Source organism: Acromyrmex echinatior, chromosome 4 (assembly GCF_024713525.1).
Source record: "Acromyrmex echinatior isolate Ae372 chromosome 4, ASM2471352v2, whole genome shotgun sequence".
Lineage (NCBI taxonomy): Eukaryota > Metazoa > Arthropoda > Insecta > Hymenoptera > Formicidae > Acromyrmex > Acromyrmex echinatior.
In genome coordinates, this window is record NC_141855.1 from 15,142,159 (window position 1) to 15,162,167 (window position 20,009).

A 20,009-nucleotide genomic window follows, 5' to 3' on the forward strand; every position below is an offset into this window, starting at 1 on the left:
GGTGGCCGCGATACATTATTTCCACGAGCATTAACGCGCCGACATTATTACACTCTCCCCCATCCTCACTTTGCATCAACCCATCGTGGTCCTCTTCCTCCTCGAACCGACCGCCGGGAATTGCACGACTTCCCTCGACAATGGATCATCACATCTTCGTACGTGTCAGTGAAAGGAAAAAAATTCGCCTGCCAGCAGGGCTGCGAATGCCTGAATATCGCTTCGAGGATGTATGCTACTGCTTGTCCTTTGTCGTCGGGGATCGCGCTTTAGAATAGCTCGTTTTCACCGCACAATTGTCGCTTGTGACAAGCAGCTAGCGATATTGCTCCCGGCTAATGTATTCTCATGAAAAAAACGAAGAAAATAATTTTCTTTTTCTTGGATAATCAGCGTCGTGGGCGTTATGACGATTTTTATACTTGATAGGAATAGAGCGAATTTATATTGCAATATAAAAATATAAAGAGAAAAAATATATCTGTAGGAATAAAAAAAATATATATACATTTTTATTTTTTTCTGTTGGAAGCGAAGTATATTTTCTGATCGTGTTATTTTTCGCTATTTTATATAAACTATCCTGTTCGAATTCACCGTTTTAATATGCATCTTTTATGTACATCCATTACTGTGTATTCGCGTGTTGCAGGAATTAGCGATTAAAAAGCATGGAGATTTTAAATTTATTATTCGCGACAAGTGAGAACTTTAACGAATTGGAATCTCAGAATCGCGTATATTTGCGTCTATTAATTATTTATCTGTCTCTTTCTCTCTCATTCAGTGATATTTGCTCGACAGGCGAATTCCGATACCGAGATCCCTTCTTTCCGGTGTAAGAGACGGGGGAATGAATTTTCACTCTGCGATGTTGATGGCCGTGGAACATACGTCGATACCTTTTATTGGCGCCTGCTTCTCGTGTCGTCACCCACTCATATTTTTGCCAAGCGATGTATGTTCTCTTCTGCTCTCGCTTTGCCTCTCTTTTTCCCTGAAAATTCAACACCGAGCTCTGATATAACTGGGACCGTTTTAACTGCCGATAGTGTCTACAAAGATATTATGATTTGAGACAATATTTACCGGCTGGGTACGAACAAACTTGTAATAAACATAAAATTAATAGGAACTTATGTATTGTGCCAAATTAAAAATTCATTAAAGTTACAGTTTCATTTGTTAAATATATTAAAGTCAAATTTTTTTGAAGAATCGAGTGTCAACATTTATTTTGAGAGCGTTGTTTCTCTTCGATGTTTTTTTTTTTTCAGTCAAAAGGGACCTTCTATAATTCTTCAACTTTGAGAGACATTTTCTTTTTTAAATAATAGAAATTATTGCGAAAACTTATCGGCGTCATTTTATTTCTGACGTAGTATAACGTGAAAATTGGAAGAATACTTTGAATGTCTTCTGTGAGTTTTGAAACGGTTTTGGACATGACCGGCATTCTTGAACAGGTCGGCGATCTATTTTCATGTCTATATATGTCTATATATGTCTCTATGTATTCACCAACGTGCATGCATGTTCTGAGTTGCGACCACTTACAGACATCGAACAGTCGCAAGTAGGTTCAAAACTTTGCCCGCGCGTTGGTAGACCCGATATTGGAATTTATGAATAATTCCAAAAGCTGCGGCGACTGTACCAGGCTTTTCTATCCGGAACACGAGGAGAAAAGATATCGTTACGCTTCATCTCGTTTGCGTAATACGAATACAGTGAGGTCTCGACATTGCTATTGCAGGCGTGAGAAATATCAATTTATGATATTTCTTATCAGGAAGTACTTGACGGTTATTTCTTTCAGTATTATATAAGTAAAGGAAGAGACAGCGATAGCTTATTGCTTGTAATACATTTCCTGTATTTCATAAAATTTAAATTTCGATATTTTAGGTAGATATCTCAAAATATTATGATACGTATTTATTGTAATTTTAAACATTTTATAAATATTATAATAGATCATAATATTAGTAATATTTTAAAAGTTATTAATTTGTTAAATTAAAATCAATGTATTAATCTCTGTTAAACGTTGATTTGTTAAGACGCAGACGTTTAAATTTATCACGTAAACACGATTGCTTAAAACAGTGTTAAATTTTTATTTTTCAAAGAAGGGCAAGAAACAAATATTACTTTTTCTAGATGTAATATTCAAATTTTGTGTGCTTTCAAAAATTATCGTTTGCAACTTTTCTATTCTCCTGTAGAGGCACTATCATTTGTTGCAAACTATGTGAAAACTCTCGAGGACTTGTTACAGTTTTGCTTGTAGACTTGATAAAACAAGAAAAAATTACATTCTAAGGAAGAAGGTCGTTGTTTAGAATAGGTTCACGAGGTGCGGGTACTTCGATATTGCGTGTGTAACTTGAAATGGCTACACGACTCGCCTAACTGGCGCAGTTAACTACAGCGTGTTAAGTTCATTGTTGTTACTTCTAAAATTTCATTCCAAAGTTTCACAGCTCGACACGACGAAACTTACAGTAATCGCAACAATTGCGCAACATCTTACACGAAGAAACGTAGTCGAAGCACCTTAGAATAATTAGTATTACTTTCGTCTGTTCTTATGAAAGATTCTAAGTATGATATAGGTATAACACCAAAAATAAATGATTTCTTTGATTATCCTTTTATAATTCATTATAAAAAATTATTTCAAAAAATTGGAAATTTTAATTTAAATTACTAACAATAAATTATTACAAAGAACTTTCAATATTGAAATAATAATTATAATGATGTGGCTAATAAGAATACAGTTATTAGAGAGAGAATGAAAGAGATAGAGGAAGAGAGAAAGAAAGAGAGAGAGAGAGAGAGAGAGAGCGCAAATTTCTTCACATAAAATATATTTATAAGATACTTTAATTTCAAATATCGAACATTTCAGCTTCTTAAGTCATCTTTAGCGAAAAACTGAAACAGAAACGATAGAAAGGAATGCGGAAATCTCAAATTGCTTGATAAGATATGCTAATGTTTGTTTCCGTTTTCTCATTGTGGGATGTCTTTACAAATAATATTATATAACTGTATGATTTTAGGAAAAATTTTTATTCTTTTTATTGAAGTATTGAAAGTCTTTCAAAATATTTGAATGGCCGACGACTAAACTTTTTGCAATGCATTATACAAATCGATACTTAATCACGTTGTTTTTGCAGTAGATTACGAATCTCTCGGCGTAGAGCGTTTGTAAGAGCATATTTTATATTCGCTTATCTTCAACCATTGCACTAAGACATCTGGCAAGTCTAGGGAAAAGATATGTTTCTGTCTGCCCCATCTTCTTTACATACATGTATAGCGTTGAACAACGTAGCACACCGTATATTTTGCAAGTTTCTTCCAAGTTTCGCAATTCTTGTGCGATTTTATCCCTTTCTCGGAATATTAACAAAAAAACTTGGCAAAGCTGCGAAGCAATTTACGAGCACAACGAGATTTTCTATTTTCTTTTTTTTCCCGTTTTTTTTATTTTCTTGAGCGAAGTCGATAAAAGCGAGAACTCCCGATGGAGTGGTTGAAACGCAATTTTTGCAGAACTTCGGTCCTTTCTGCGCAAACTTTCGGCGCTGATACTTTTTCAAATCGATTGAATTACGGAGGAGTACCTTCCGTCAAACTATTTCAATGCGCTCTTTAAAAAGCGCATTAAAGGATCACGAAGTTCGGCACTACGCCGTTTAGCTCATGAGATTCTATAAGAATAAGAATAAGAAACGCAAACTTTCGTCGATAAAATATTGGATAGCTATAACGACAGTACTCAATATTATCTGATATTACGTTATATGAAAATTAATTGTACAAAAAATCAAATGCTTTTGAATAGAAATGTCAGATATAATAATATATATTTTTAAAAAATAACATATATGTTATATGTATTGTATATTTTTAAGTTTTTCAAGCCAATATTTATTTTATGAAACATTTTGTTTAATAAAATGATCGCATTCAAAATATTTCTTTTGTGTTGACAATTTTTTTCGTGCTGATTGAATTATACTTTTAGAAGATTATTATTAGATTTAGAAATTATACTTTTAGATTTGTTCTATCTTAACAAAGACAATTTCTAACAATTGTAAAATAATAGAGAATAATGAAAACAGCTCACAATTGAATAAAACAATTTAAATTAAAGAAGGGTTAAGAGCTAACGTTAGTTGTTATCTGCTAATATTTAATAATTCTTATATAGGAAGTAACAATTAGAACAGACGTGTGTTTCAACTTACAATTAGGTCATAAACAACTATTTTAACAAAATAAACAACTATTTTAAATAAACAACTAATTTAACTATTTATGATGATTTTTTTATAGTATCTTCTTTTATTAATACTTAATTAGTATTAGAAATACAGCTTTTTTGCAAAGATTTCTGCTGTCAATTTTCATTACATCTTTAAATTTGAATACTACGAGACAGACGTCTGATCAATAATTAAGAGTCTAATCTAATGAATATTCGTGTTAAATAACTTCTTGACAGAACTGCTTAAAACGCGATTTGCGGCGAATTTCCCCGAGCACGAGCGACAGCATGCTCTTTTCCCGATCGACTGCGAAACTGACTACGATTCCCTGAGGACACACAGCGACGTTTCCGTATTTTCAGGACAGTCCGACGACGAGGACGATAAAGTGAAATGGCGTGGATTCCTCGGGAATGGCCGCGAGGATCTCGTCGTTTTTACCATTACCGATAATCTTTCCCTCTCTCTCTCCCTCCTTCCCTCCCCCTCTCTCTCCCTCACTCTCTATCTATCTATCTATCTATCCATCTATCTATCTATCTCATTTTTTCTCCTTTGCAAAAAAATATTTCTTCCTCCATCATGACGAGATGCGAGCAAGTTTTCCTTCGCTCTTTAACGCGAGCACGTATAGAGGTTGATCTACTTAAGGCATGAAACATGATTATAGCGGAAATTAGGGAAGCTACGTAGGACGCTAGGAATAAATTGAAGAAGTTGGAAGGATATAGGATTCCTCTTATCATGTTTTCCCTTAAGAGTGAAGTTAATTTATCTAGTGATTGATGTTTTCTTATTATTTATTCAATCTTTTATTATTTACTAAGTGAATTCTACGACTTAAAGGCTTATAATTTTCGTGACAATTCGTGATTAAAATTGACTAAGTTAGTATATATAGGATTACTCTTTTATCGTTCTTTATAGGAACCAAATCAAATTTTTAGCTAATTAAAAAATGATTAAATAAATTATATCATTATATCGCTTATTATATTACATATTACGCAGTAAACACCAAGAGAGAAAATTTTCCAATGTTATAAAAGTATTTTCCAATAAACATCAACTAAGAGTAACACTATAACATCAATTTTATAATTTCACACTCAACAATACGAATGTAATGTAATACATGTTGTACGTAACAGTTATATTTTTGAGTTCGAAATTGAGCGAAATTCTAATATTGACGTTATATTACTGTTAGTTGATGTTTACTGGAAAATTTTTGAACATCGGAAAATTTTCTCTTTCAATTTCACATATTGGTCCGTGCATGAGAAACTATTATATACGTAGTTTAATCAAAATTTACAGAACTTTTTGTAGTTTTTTTTTATAATTGCAAGTTCGGTAATTTTATTAAATATATATAAATGGATTAATTTCTCTAGAATTCAGTCATGTTACCATGACGGGGCGAAATTCCTCATTTGTCATTCGTGATATTAAGTCAAAATTGAAGGCCCATTTCGAGGAGCACTCGATCAAAACGACATATAACGTGTTGCTAAGTTCTCCACGCGTTTTAAATTTGCGCGTTGTCGCTCCATCGCACGGGCGATCCATCATCTTCTTGTCGGCGAAAACTCGAGCTCGCGACTAATACGAAGCAACCGTCGTCCTTGTTTCGCTATCCCATTTCGCACCAAGAGTAATGCGCATATCCGATGAAACCAACAGTAACCATAACTTCGCTGCCGCGAGGCTGACTGAGAGCCAAATAAATGACTAAATATTATTCCGCACGGCTAGAGAAGCGCACGCTCGTCGGTCAAAATCAGACGGGGTTCAGAGAATGCAAATGCGATATAAATTAGAATGTAATGTGATACGCGAAATATGAATGTAATATGATTATATTACCACACGTCTACGATAGCTAGATATAAGGGAATGAATAAGGAATGTAAGGGAATGAATGGATTTTGATTAACCACGGTTATTAGTCTTTTGTACGTGCGCGTTTACAAACGTTAAAATATTTAATTACTTTAACAATCATATTCTAATTTGCATCTGTAAAATATACGTTTTAATCTTTATCTGTATTTTGATATTTTATCAGTTTAGCTTTCGCTTCACTATTATTCTCAGGTGCTTTTGAGCTATACTCTGCAATGTATACTCGCAAAAGGTGCGTGTATGGCGAGGCAGTCAATTCACGTCCCACAGACGATCCTTCGCACACGATACCGACCCGCGTTCCAATATCCAACCCATAATTTTAATGAAATTCCTGGGAACACATCGCGGTCTCCGAATTTCAATCCTTTATAAAAAAAACGGGTCAGCTCTCCATGCGAGCTGCTGTGGAGAATGCTCCACGACGACGTCGATATTTTATTTTTCCTCGGTCCAGGAACGCGGTCAAAGTGGCGCTTGCTGGGGAAAAAAAAAAAAAACGGGAGTATCCCGAAACAGAAAATAGCGCTCGCTAGGCGGGAGTGTACGGCGACGGATAAAAATTCCCGGGGGATAATAGGAATTTTTCGCCGAGATAAACGCGCGTCGCGTGCGGATGCGCGAGTAAGTTCGAAGCGGAGCTTATGCAATTGAAGTGCAGCGTCAGTATTCATACGGAGAATGTAAAACGAAACAAAGTAGAGACCAAACCGTAATCCTTTCAGAATCGATAGTTTAATAATTCCACAGCTGCTTCACATCTGTAGTATAACAATCGTATCGAGTTGTAATGCTCGAAGCATTTTGAAACTTTGAATAAATCATAAATAAATATCATGATCAAGCAAAATTTGAAATTTAATAATTTTTTATAGAACAAAGTTTTGAAAAAAAAAAAAAAAAAAAAAAAGAAAACAACATGGATTTAAATTCATCGCTCGTGAATCTCGCCAACGGTGCACTAATTACAAATGAAATTTCAATTCGTGTTCGACTATCATTAACGTATATTGGCTCACTACATCCACAATTAGCAGAATTACGTATTAATAATTTACTATTACACAAGCAACAACAGTAACTAGAAAATAACGAATATCTCTCCGAATTGTTCATTGTTACGCGCACAGTCATTTAATGGCAATTTCATAACAGGCGCTCGTTTAATTCGCGCATTTACGATTAATTTTGTCGGGATAATGGTTCCAGTTCCTTTCTTTCGTATCTCTCCCCCCCCCCCTCCCCCCTTCCCCCCCCGACGAGGTAATTACTTTAGTGTATTTGCCATGCTCCGATGTATGAGAATATTTCGCCGTGTTCTAAAGCGTATATATGATTCGCGCGTTAATTAATATCCCTTCGCGAACCGCGGGCGTTGCAAGATTTATAGCTCGCGAGGTGTAGCAGAAATTTTCCTGACGCGCGGAATGAAATGTGGAATTTACTATGCCGAGGATCTTAGCCGTTTACGCTAGCTATGGCGGGAATATGGGAGAAGCGGAATAGAGAACTCTCGTGGCGGCAGCTGGTGCTCCGCGGAAGTTCCACACGTTTCGGTGGCGTCATGGAATTTTTGCTTGTTCATGTCCGCCTGATGAATTAAGATCCCGCCAGCAATAATTTCTCAAAGCGTTCTTTTCTGTCTCTGCAATTCAACGTTGCCAGTAAATTGACGCAGAAGGTCTCGTATTACGGTTTCGTGTTATGTATTAAAACATTCGATGTATCACTGTAGTACTCTAGACTCTGTAAATATCGTGTGTGCTGCAAAACAAGATGAATTAAAACGAAAAGTGAAATCAACTGGTGCTGCAAGTATATTTAACTGTTAGAAGGCCGAAGGTATTATTTCCGGCGTTCGTTGAAAATAACGAAAGATAAAACGCTTATCCATTATACTTTCTAAAAGTACTTAAGTACTCATTAGATTTGTTCTGAGAAACTTTGAATTGGTGCACACAGTGCACAATAAGTTGAGCTATATTTGTTTCATTTCCACACATTGCACTGATGTGCACCAGTTAGAGAGTTTATCGATAAAGAACAGACGTATTATTATTGACTTGCACTACTGATTCGACTAACAGTTCGAAGAGCAATGAAATCTCTCGTCATTTGTCTTCGAATCGTCTGCCGTGTTCTCGGACACAGAGATGGTTTAGCAACCGTTATAATTCTTGTAATTCTTGTATTTCTTACGATGCAAAAGTCCAATATTGCGATCCGCGTCGCAAGATGCTTCGAGGGATGGTATAGTACGCGAGAGAAAAAGCATTGTCGGCACGAAGGAAGGACGTGGATAGATAAATGAGCGCGTTGGCGAAGAAGGAGCCAAGGAAGCGAGAGGAGCCGGGAATAAGAACTCGTAAGGGTGGCGAGTCACCGGATGGAAGAATACACTCTTGATGTCGGCGATGATGGTGGTGGCGTCGTCGGGATGGGATAAAACCATCGCCATGGTTGCCACCGTCGTCTTTTTTTTCGTTGTGTCGCGACGCGGCGTTCCGTTGTTCCCTCCCTTCCATTAAGCTAGCCGGTATTAATTCCGTCGCCGCGACAGCGAATGAATGCGGCACCTGTGTGGGATGCCAAGACCTTTGAACCTGGCTTTTAATACGACCCGCATAAAAATATATCTTTGACTACTCGCGCTAATGATCCGCGTCGCATATTAGAGTAACTGTCCCTATTAACTGTGCCTTTTAGCCAACTTGCTTATTACTGAATTAATTATTAAATATTGTAGCTTTAATTTTATCGCTTATAATTAATATCGATTTTTCAACTATTTCTTTTTCTTATAATATTTCTTTAATCTAAAAAATGTTAATGTTTTATAATGTTTTTAACAAAAATAAAAAACATGTTTTTGTCCCTATTAGTGAGTCCTCCAAGCGACGATGGTCCTATTAGTATGCCCCCCAATTTGTGTGCCTATTTACATTTGACTCATTTTAACATATAGTTACTAAAACAGATAATAAATTTAAGCTAATTGTTTAAGTTAATATTACATAAATTATTATTTCAATTATATTTATTTCAATGTATACTCATAACGTAACGTTCTCACCTCTGATACAGGATATATTAATAGGGACAAACTTAAATCTTGCGGTACGTATTACTTGAATTCACATAAATTCCTCATATCTTTTGAAAAATATTTATAAAATACTTTAATACTCAAAAAATAAAATATTATCTTCGGGGTATCGTATGCATTAATAATTTAACTTAACAAGAAAAAATATTTTTTCTTATTTATTCGTGCTAGTTTTCTTTATGACTGATCGAAATACAAAAGCACATTAATAGAAACAGGCACAGCAATTGAGATAGTTACCCTATACGGATTTTGTTGCTTACGAATATGTACGGAAACAATTCGGGTTATAAATTCTGAAAAAATTCCTTTCATTATCCTTTATTTATTAGTTACGTATACCTGTTTGTATACAGCTTATTTTATATTGTTGTAAATTGCTCGTACAAAATTATCGAGAAATGTTTTAATGCCTCGGATAGTATATTAGAAAGTTGGAAATTAACTTTGCAGCTCGCGCGACATTGTCCATAATTATCCCTCATCAAATTCCTCTTAAACTCACCAAGTGTACTCGCAACAATTAAAATATTTACTCACATTAGTAAAACGTCGTCCGCGTGTATAATTTTATTTTATTCATTTGCATTATATCATACATCAATTTTCTCTATTTTCAGTCTCACATTAATATCGTGGATGTCGTGCTGTAGTTGTAGATATAATCTCGCGACAATTTGAACGGGGACGAAAGTTATAAAACAAGTCGTAAATCCGCGAATTCGCCGCGGCTTATGAGGGCGGAATCTGCATCTGGCTCGTGGCACGGAAATACTGTATTATTCATGCGAATAATCTCACAAAGGAGATACATACGTGAGGTTGGGTGGACGCCCGCGAAAATCGGAATGCACTAAGCAGTCGATATTTTCGCGATTATTCGTTCGACGCAATCGCCGCCGTAATTTCATTCATCGCACCTAAGGCCAATCCTTATAGAATATTCTCCGAATCCCTCGGGCGCGAGCAAGTGATTTACTAAGGCGAGTTTACGGTGCCGTTTTGTTACCGCCGCTGCGTGAATTATACACGAGTCGGACTCCTCTCGCATTCGGGCATGTATATCTAATTCCCCATTCGCGTTACCGCACCTTTAAACATGAACGCCACTGCGGCGTTACGTTTAATATCGCGTTACGCACTTACGCAAGCCGTAACGCGTTAATTAGTTTCGTAGCTTGCGCGTAAAACGTGCGAAACTATCGGAGTATACGTAGGATTCCGCAGTTTCCGTAGATAATATCGTAGAATCTTGAGAAAATTACATCACATTTTTAATTTGACTTTTTGACCAGATAACTATTGAAAAGTAATAATGACCTATATTTTTAATATTTTTCTCAATGAATTTGTAATATAAATAAAGAAAAATTTTTTAGCACTTTCATCTTTCAAAATTCTAATTATGTTAATTAATTACTGTAATTATATTATCGTATACAATTTGCAATTACATTATCTATTAATCTTATATTATATTATTAATGTATAATTTGAAATTGTATTATATTATTATATTAATAATTACTGTAATATATTTACAATTTGATTTGACATATGCAGGTCGATCATATAATTTTTTTAAATTTTTTTATCGTATCCTATTTAAGAGCGTGTCTCTGATCGAGTATCTTCGACAGCTTCGACATTTTGCTTGAAAATAACTGGGTCATAGTCTCTGTGTATTATTAGTCCAATTCGGCCGATCGATTCTTTCTCGATTTTTTTTTTGCTTGTCGTTTCTATCCAATTCTCGCGTCTCAACGTGAGGAAATGGTAGGTCGAACACTCGATCTCGTTCGTAAACTTAATTGTGAGCAGAGTGGAGAATTGCTTTCTGGTGGTCCGTTTCATTGGCAGTGTTCGGATAAGGGCAGTTTTGCGCAATAGAGGAAACGTACGAGTGTGTTTCAATTGGTTCTTCCGGGTAAGCATAATAACTTTCAGAATATATACATTTTTTAACATTTTTCCTTCGTTCAGCAATCTTTAAAATTTCGAATTAATCCTTTGCGTTGGTAATGTAAAGAATGTTCAAGAATGTTCATTTTGAAGTATATAGTACATATACATATATTTCGACTAGTAAAGAAACAAATAGCGACGTCTTTAGTAGAATTAATTTTCCTTTTTTAGAAAGATATTTTTTTATCCTGGCAGACTCTACTAAGAATTATTCTAACTTGTATATAAAGAGAAATGATTAATTTTATTTTATTTTTCTTATGAAATTATTATTATCTCCATGTTTACATTAATAAAACTAATATGTCTTTATTAATATATCTTCTTTATTTTTTTGTTTTTAATTCTGCGCTGCCTGAAAGATATGCTATAATAAACAAAATATATCTTCATATTAATTAATGAGTTACGTTAATGAAAAAAACACAAGAACATGCATAATAAATTAGATACTTTTATTCGAGGAAACACTCTTTATTTATCTTATTTTTTTAATTAATATTTCTCCTTCATATTGAGTGGAATGCAAGTACATTTCTTTATACTTGCTCCACGGTGTATATAAGTAGAAGCTCGAAAAATATTCAGCAAAGAAATAACCGGAGACGAGCGAAGGTAGATAGAAGAACTACATCTTCATGAATCGCTCGTGTATACACGCGAACGAAGTGCATAAGGGCTGTGTGGGTCATCCTTTGGCTTTACTGTGATGCAACCGCGGCGCCGTGAAGCGAATCGAATGCTCCAGATTCGGTCTCTTTGAATGAAGTCCGTAAAGGACATGGTGAAAAACGCGAGCATTTTTAACTCTATAAAAAGAACGTTGCTCAATGTATAAGGATGAACACCTTAGCATCCAGTAATTTGCACTTTTGTGATCGCAGATCGACTTGTACTTAATAAGTATCGGTATATTTTACATAACGTTTATCTCCTTGTGCTGTCGCTTACAATAGAAGAGTTTAGAATTTCTTTTCTCGTTGCTCGTAGCGATTGAAAACCGTCTGTTCAAGAAGCATACGATTTTATAAATTTTATACGAATTAACAATTTTTAAAACACGAGAAGACTATTTTTTTTTATCTTTCCACGGGAAGAAAAATTTGAACTTTTTGTGAATCTTCTAATTGATATATTTAGTGTAGAATTTTAGTTAATATATTATGCAGATGCTAAAAAAATTTTTGAAGATCTACAAAATTGTTGAATAAATTAGTGTTAAACTTCAAATTTTTATTTAAATTTTTATTTAAATTATTTGACAGAATCAAAAATTAAATTGATTATTAATATTATATTATAATACCTACATTTATGATAAGTAAATTACATACCGAGTTATGCCGTATAATTAATCTATAATTAATTTTTTATAGAATTATTACTTATGATTATAATTACTGCTTTAATTATGAATGAATGTTATAAATAATAAATTAATAATATATTATTACTACTACGTACTACAATGAATAAAGAAAGATGCTACTTATAATTACAAAGATTGCATTAACTTTTTTTATTACAACGAGATATCGAAAATATAATATTTTCTGATTTCGGACGCTAAAACCAAGTATTAAACTATTACCTTGTATTAATATTAGATTAGACTATTAATTAAACAAATCGTCATTAATATGACGAATCCCTAAATCCAACAGAGCTGTTCAAGGACCTTTGGTGAGGTCGAGGACCTTGCGGCTTGCGTTGAACGGCAAAAAACGCGCGCGCAAACGCGAGAGAGGGCATTTCCGATACTCCAAGCGCCAAGCTGGTGTGGCACGCATCGCATGTTTCACGATTATGTACGTCGCTCGACGTGCACCGTCTGGGAGGACTTTCATTGAGCGGACAAGCCCCCAGGCACGGATTCGAGAGGGAGGAAAAAAAATTGTCGATACGGGGCGTAGAGGATTGGCGTGTAAGTGGGATGAGAGGTTGGCTGGTACCGAAGGGAAAAGGGTATGAGGACGAGGTTGAACGTGGAACGGGCAGTCTGCCAGGAAAGAGGGCGGGGGTTGAGGAGGAGTCGAAAGGTAGGATGAGGCCCGCACGGCGAGGATGGGGACAGACAACGGTTTTACGTTGAGGGACGAAGGGATAAAAGAAAGAGATAGACAGAGAGAGAGAGGGAAGGAGGGAGGGAGGGAGGGAGGGGGAAAGGGGAAGGCAGAGATCGGCGTTGGCTCTGGGATAGCGGTATAGTGGACGGGTTGATTGATTGGGCATGCTTGTATTGTTTCAGGAGGAAGCTGAATCGACGTAACGCTCCACGCCAGGATGGCCGGTTGGCCGTTCAGCACCGCGCTGCTGTTCAGCATCCTCATCCTTGTTCGCGGTAAGTAAGAACATGAGAGGGTTGTGCTTTTGGTGGTGAGCGAATCCAATCGGATGGGCCATGCCCATGCAAATGATCCTGGTACCGTCCTGCGCACACTTGTTACGATGGTAATTTAGTTGCGTTCTTCAAAAATCAATTTCTTTGATTTTAAATCGCTTGGGTTATTATCGGGTACGGATTCGATGAATTTAATGAATCCTCGAAGTATATGTGAGATGGTAGTTTGTGGAGAAAAAAAAAACCATTAAAACTATCGTGCTGATAATTAACGAAGAATATATCGTATGGATATTACGTGAGATAAGAGATGGTGTCTTCAGAACACACAAGTAATTTCTGATAATTCCTATCATTAATCAATAAGAATGGTTTGAAGAAAAAATCGATGTTAACTTGGAAGCGCGTACTTTTCAGAATAGACATTCGATAAAACTGGTAGAATTGTCGTAAAATCTGCGTAAAAATGACAAAGCACTGCGTCGAGAATTATATACGTTCGCTTCTCTGCGGTATAGTGAACGTAACACGGCTGTTAGATCACACATAAAATTTAACAGTGTCATGTAACTATGCACACCACACACGCGTGTGGTAAGCTGAACGTGTAATCCGCGTTACGGATGCGCATACGGCTGCTTTCGCGCGGAAATAAACTCGCCGGCCTATTACTTGCGTTCTACAATTCAAATGCAATGCGTTCACAACGTGCCCTCTACACACTGTAACGAGATTCGACTAATTTGCGATTACATTCGCGAGCTTCTTCCACATCGCGGAAATAAATGTGAAACGTGTTATGCAAAATGTCCGACGAAAAATGCAAACTCCAAAATGTCATTGTTTATGAGATATTATTAAACTCCGAATACTGTGTTGAACGAAAAATCATGAATTATGTGCATAGTTATGGTAGAGAAAGAGACAAGAATTTGCGACAAGCTAGAAATTTGATATAAGATTATCTCATTTCTTTTTCTACAAAAATGTACTCTCTAAAACTTTTAGAGTGAAAGCTTACTCTGAAGAGTGAAATCTCATTTTTGGAAGGTGAAAATTGAGCCACTCTTTTTTAAGACTGACTTAATTTTCACTCTTTAGAGTGAGATTCCACTCTAAAGAATTTAGAAAGTGCATGTATAATTTTACTATACATAGATATTTACGCTAAAAAAATTTATGGATGTTCTATAATAATTAAAAAATCAAAAGAAAAAGGTACAATAATATTTATGTTAAATCTTCAAATCTAAATTATCTACGGAAAAGTTGTTTTTTTTTTTTTATTGATTACCTATAATGTATTTGAGTATTTCACGATAGCAATTCACGCTACAATTGATCGCGATGCGAATTATCACAGTTTCGTACAAACTGGTTCATACTGGTTCAGACTGACCGTATTTTTTACTCGATTTTTGCGGCTGTCCGCGAAACGGCTCGCTTTACAGAGCGTTTACAGGCGTATTCGTTACTTTTCGAACACACGATGCCGCCCTCTCTTTCGACACGAGCACGGTTACTGGGTGCAGCCGCGAATTCTCTCTCGTTTTGCGGAGGTATCCCGAAGTGTCCCAGGGTGTCCGATTGATTTTCTGCCACTTCGCAGCCTCTCGCTCGCTCGATGTCGAGCCCGGCTCGAAAGCGCGTGACGAAAGCGGATCCACCGCGCAGCACTGCATCCGTTTAAATTATGGCCCGGCGGCAGTTTCGTTTATTCCAGAATCCATTATCCCGCTAGAGCAACGGGGAGCAACTTTCAGACGCAATTTGTAACCCTACCCTGTCCGTATAGTTACTTCTCGTTCGCGCGCTTTGTAATCGAGAGGGTGTCTCGCCCCGTTGTGCGCGCACGTCGCCGTCGTTTCCAACATCGTCCAACTTTAGCCATTAATAACTTTCCTTTTCGTCGAATTTCCTGATCGTTAAACTGGCACATTCGCTCAACGGTTTCGTCGATCATCGTGACAGGAAGGGTCGTTCTTGAGGAAGTTGCGTACCTTTGAGATCGAAGACGACAATGTCAATGTGCTTCCTCGGATGTTACATTCGCTTCCAGATAGTGATATGGTCGGGCACTCCTATAACTTAGTTTGTTGTAATCTTGCCAAGATAAATTAACGGAGCATTGAACAGATTGAATAGCAGATAGATGATTTATTTTACAATCTAGCAACTCATTTATTAAAAATTTTGTAGATTTACATTTCATTTATGTCTGTATTATAGTTATCTAGATATTGTTGTGTATATTTCAAAAATTGTGATAACAGTAGTTTGATTAATTCAAATTTAATTAAATTATAGACGGAAAATTTATTTTTATCGGATTCGTCCTGTACTACTTGCAGTAGTAATTATGTCAGGAAAAAAATATCAATCGGCTACATCGGGCTCGCGCGATCATGCTGCGCCTCTGCGACACAGTGTTTCCAGCCACTTCGGCCTCCGGTAACGTTCCTGTCACTCGTAATAGCGCGCTCCACTTTATTTATTGCACTCCTATAAACGTCCCGAGCGGCATTAAACCGCCAATAAATTCAGCGTGTTTCATCGAATGACGATCCGATGTCGCGTTCGACAGGGTCGCAGATGTCCATGTAGTTACGTGCAATGTCCCGCGCGACGCGCTGGTATTCATTAAATTTCTCGCTTATCGCAGCTTCCAAATCTCGCATTTTTATTTTTTGCAGCAATGAATCTCGATTATTATCTAGGCCAAGTCTGCCCAATTTCATCTCCGAAACCAAAACGCAAAGCCATCGACGTAAAAAAATTCAATGTGAATAAGATTTTAGGAATTATAAAGTGTCGATAAGCGTCACTTAAATGCGTATTAACACTGTACTTTCCCGAAATCTACATTGAATTTTTTTGCGTCGATGGCTTTTTGCTGTGGAGCTCAAATTGGACAGGCCTGATATTGACTGTCAAAAAAACATTCCAAAAAAGAAGGAATTGCTAAGATATTATTACTAAACGTAGATTTTCACGGTTTAAATTCAGTCTGAGTTTATGATTTACAGATAAATATTTAAACAAAAATTGTTTAAGACATTTCTCTTCTACCACCCTATAAACTTGAAATTACAATAAATGGAGCACAACTGCAAGAAGTTATTTTCTTCGCATATTTTTTTATTTTATTAATTAATAAGATCTAAGACTGCCAATTTCATCGCTTAACCGATTTATTCAAGTTGAAATCGATCTAAGCAATATTACAAATAATTTCTAGAATTTAATCAGCGATAAGGGCAGCAGGTTTCTCTCTCTCGAAAATTTGCGTTAAATCATACTCGTCTCGATTACACTACACTCTCTTTAACGGATAGCAAGTGTTCTTTTCATTCTCCAAGCCTTTATCCTGTATTATTCGCAACTGCGAGATATCTGTAAAAATTCTCGAATCGGCGCTTCGAATTCGTGTTAATCGAGCCGCAAAGTCTGTCTTTTTTTCGCGTCTTTGCCTTCGCTCGCCAAGTCTGTTTCGCCGTACTCTCTCATCTTCCGCAGGTGTGCATAAAATGTATCATCGGATGAGGAATACGAGAAACAAAAGAGAATATAATCAGCAGGAGGGAAAAAAAGTGAACGCGTGGAAGCGTAAGCGATTTCTAAGGGAAGAATAGCAGAAAAAAGAGAGAGAACAACAGATGGAGAGAAAGAGAAAACGAAGAGAAAGAGATGAGAGAGTGTGGAGTAATTTGGAAGGTAGTCGCAGCTTGGCTGAGGGGATGAAGGATACGTAGGGGTGAGAAAAGAGAAGAAACGGGACCAGAGAAGACGCGGAGAAAAAAGACGAGGAAAACGCTCGGCTGTGTCGTGAAACGACGGTGTTAGATGGCGACGCAGTGGCTCGAGCCAAAGTTGGAAGCCGAAGGTGGTGGAGGTGGTGGTGAAGATGGGCGGATCGGGGGTACGAGACTGCTTTCTTAAAGATGCGAGTCGGCGCGCACTTGTTGCGCCGCGAGGTGGAGGGCGAGGAGAAGGTCGACGGCGAGGACTGTGGAAAGAAACGACCACCGTGGGGCGGTGAGCAACTCACCGGGGTTACAGGCGTAGGAAAGATAGTCGGGGTGGTGAAAGGGTAGAGCGGAGAAAGGAATGAGTACGAATTGAATTGATTCTCTTTCACGGGCCAGCATTACTTCCTTTTACTACCGTCCAACTCCTGACCGGACAGCTCGCGACTACCCCTTTCGCCTTTCCAACTCCATGTTATTTATTTATCAGCCGTCGTATATATGTGGGAGCGCATGAAAGACGTCCTGCTTCAGCATTCAACACCCACTCACGTCGATTCACTCGCGTATCTCCTCTCTTGGTCATCTTGAGATTCTGAAGGCACTTCTTTCGAACACTGGTTGAGAATGTCAGTATCGATATCACAAAGGTAACTGTGTGTGTGTAAAGGATTCCTTATTGGGATTCCTCGCGAAATACTTTACGGTCTGATGAGACGCGCTCGATCGATGCTCAAACGAAAAACAACGACTCATCCGGCATCATCAATACTGAATATTATTCAGTAAATAAAGAACGATAGTACGATACGGAAGTTTTCCAAACACCATTGGATCTTCGATCACTTAATGCCTGCAAATGATCTACTTAGTTAATTGTCTCTTTTTATTTGTGTCCATTATTTTGATATACGATAAAAAAAAATTTGAAGATAGAGATGGAGATGGGAAATAGACAATTTTTAATTTTCTATTGAAGAAATTCTCATTAAAATTTTATTGGAATGTGATAATAAATTTCATAAACCGTAAGATGTTTTTATATCATGTTCTACAGATTAATCCTTAATACACACCTTTGAATCATTCGTGTTTTGCGCATTTCTTTTCTTTAAAATACTAAAAGCACCTGATCAAATACCGATTTATTTTCTAAAAAAAGTTTGACATTAAGAAAAAAGAAAGTTTTGTGCATTGCCGATCTCAATTCATGCGTATTTTTTAACTGACATAACTCACTTCTGGGTCACAAATGACAAAATGACTCAAGGTGTATACAGAGTGTACATTTTTTGTAACTAAAAAATTTTTATTTTTTTCTTTATTTTCAACTAATTCTCGGTTGTATTGCGAAAATATTTTGCGAATTAAAAAAAGAATTTAACCCTAAAATAACGTATTAGTCCTTAATAAACACGATTTTTGGCACCCTTGTGTTAAACGTGTCAGTAATATTATGTATTATGTTGTCTGTAATGTTATACAGAACATTTTCCTAATAAATTAATAAGTTTTTTTTAACATAATAGCAATAATAAAATGCATTTAAAATGTAAATACAACATATCTTCAATTTATAACCATTCATATTAAAAAAATGCATATTAAAAAAACTTTCATTTTCACTCAATTAAACTTTTTGGACAGCTGACACTTGAACTATTTTTTTTTGTAGTTTGGAATATCAATGTTAAGATATTGAACTATATTTTTTCTTTAAATATTTTTGTTTCAAAGTTTTACATTTTTATATGAAACAATGTATTTTTCTCTTTTTGTTAACTATATTTAGTTATAACAATTCATAATTTGTTATAAATATATAACTGTACAAATATTTTCTAAAGATGTCAAAATATATAAAAAATCGTTTAATAATTTATACATATTTGTAAAAGTGATAAAAATTAATCCTGGACACAAATGATCGAACGTGTAAAAATGCCAAAAATTAAGGTGTGTACTAAGGATTTATTAAAACTGACAATTAAAATTAAGACTACATTAATTTTTCAGTCATAAGTAATCAAAATGTAAATATAAAATATAAAATACGTATCCTCGATTTTGTATTAACTTTTTTAGTTTGAATGATATTAACTTTTAATGCTCAATTAAGAAAAAATTTTAACTTTTATGTGCAAATTCATTTATTAAATATTTAGGTCATTTCATTTTAAAAGAATTATGCAATCTAACATTAAATCTAGGTTTTGAAAGTTTATTAATTATATTATTTTTTTATCAATTAATTTATTATTTAAATTTTATTCTAATTGGAAAATATAATAGACACACATTAATTTATTATTATTTTTGCAAAGTTTCACGTTTCGAGAAGAATGACTGTGTAATTTAAGAGTTGTAATTTCAGAATTTTAATACATTAATTTCAAATTAAGAAAATCAACCATCACGTTTCTTCAAAGATTCTTCCTAATTTGTTAAACAAAATGTAAGAATAGTCCTCAATTCATTGATACACAATTTTTATTAATTTTCGAATGTAAAAATTGAACTTAAAAAAGTGATAGTAACAAGTCGGTTTTCACATTTAAATATTTAAATAAATTTTTATTTGATGTATTATAGCACGGTCTGATCAAAATTACAAGGTAAATCAAGGAATGGAATATTATTTTGTATGTATG

General features: G+C 35.6%; 1 protein-coding gene across 5 annotated transcripts in view; it reads left to right on the plus strand.

The window, feature by feature from the left end:
* The window catches only part of LOC105145459 (Down syndrome cell adhesion molecule 4), a 230,904-nt gene that overhangs the window by 76,722 nt on the left and 134,173 nt on the right, over positions 1-20,009 (plus strand). For all 5 annotated transcript variants that reach the window (XM_087405823.1, XM_087405822.1, XM_087405826.1 and 2 more), the window contains one exon: positions 13,520-13,612. In XM_087405823.1, the coding sequence (XP_087261949.1) occupies positions 13,555-13,612 (58 nt within the window). In that variant the 5' untranslated portion in view covers positions 13,520-13,554. The remainder of the gene's footprint in view (positions 1-13,519; positions 13,613-20,009) is intronic.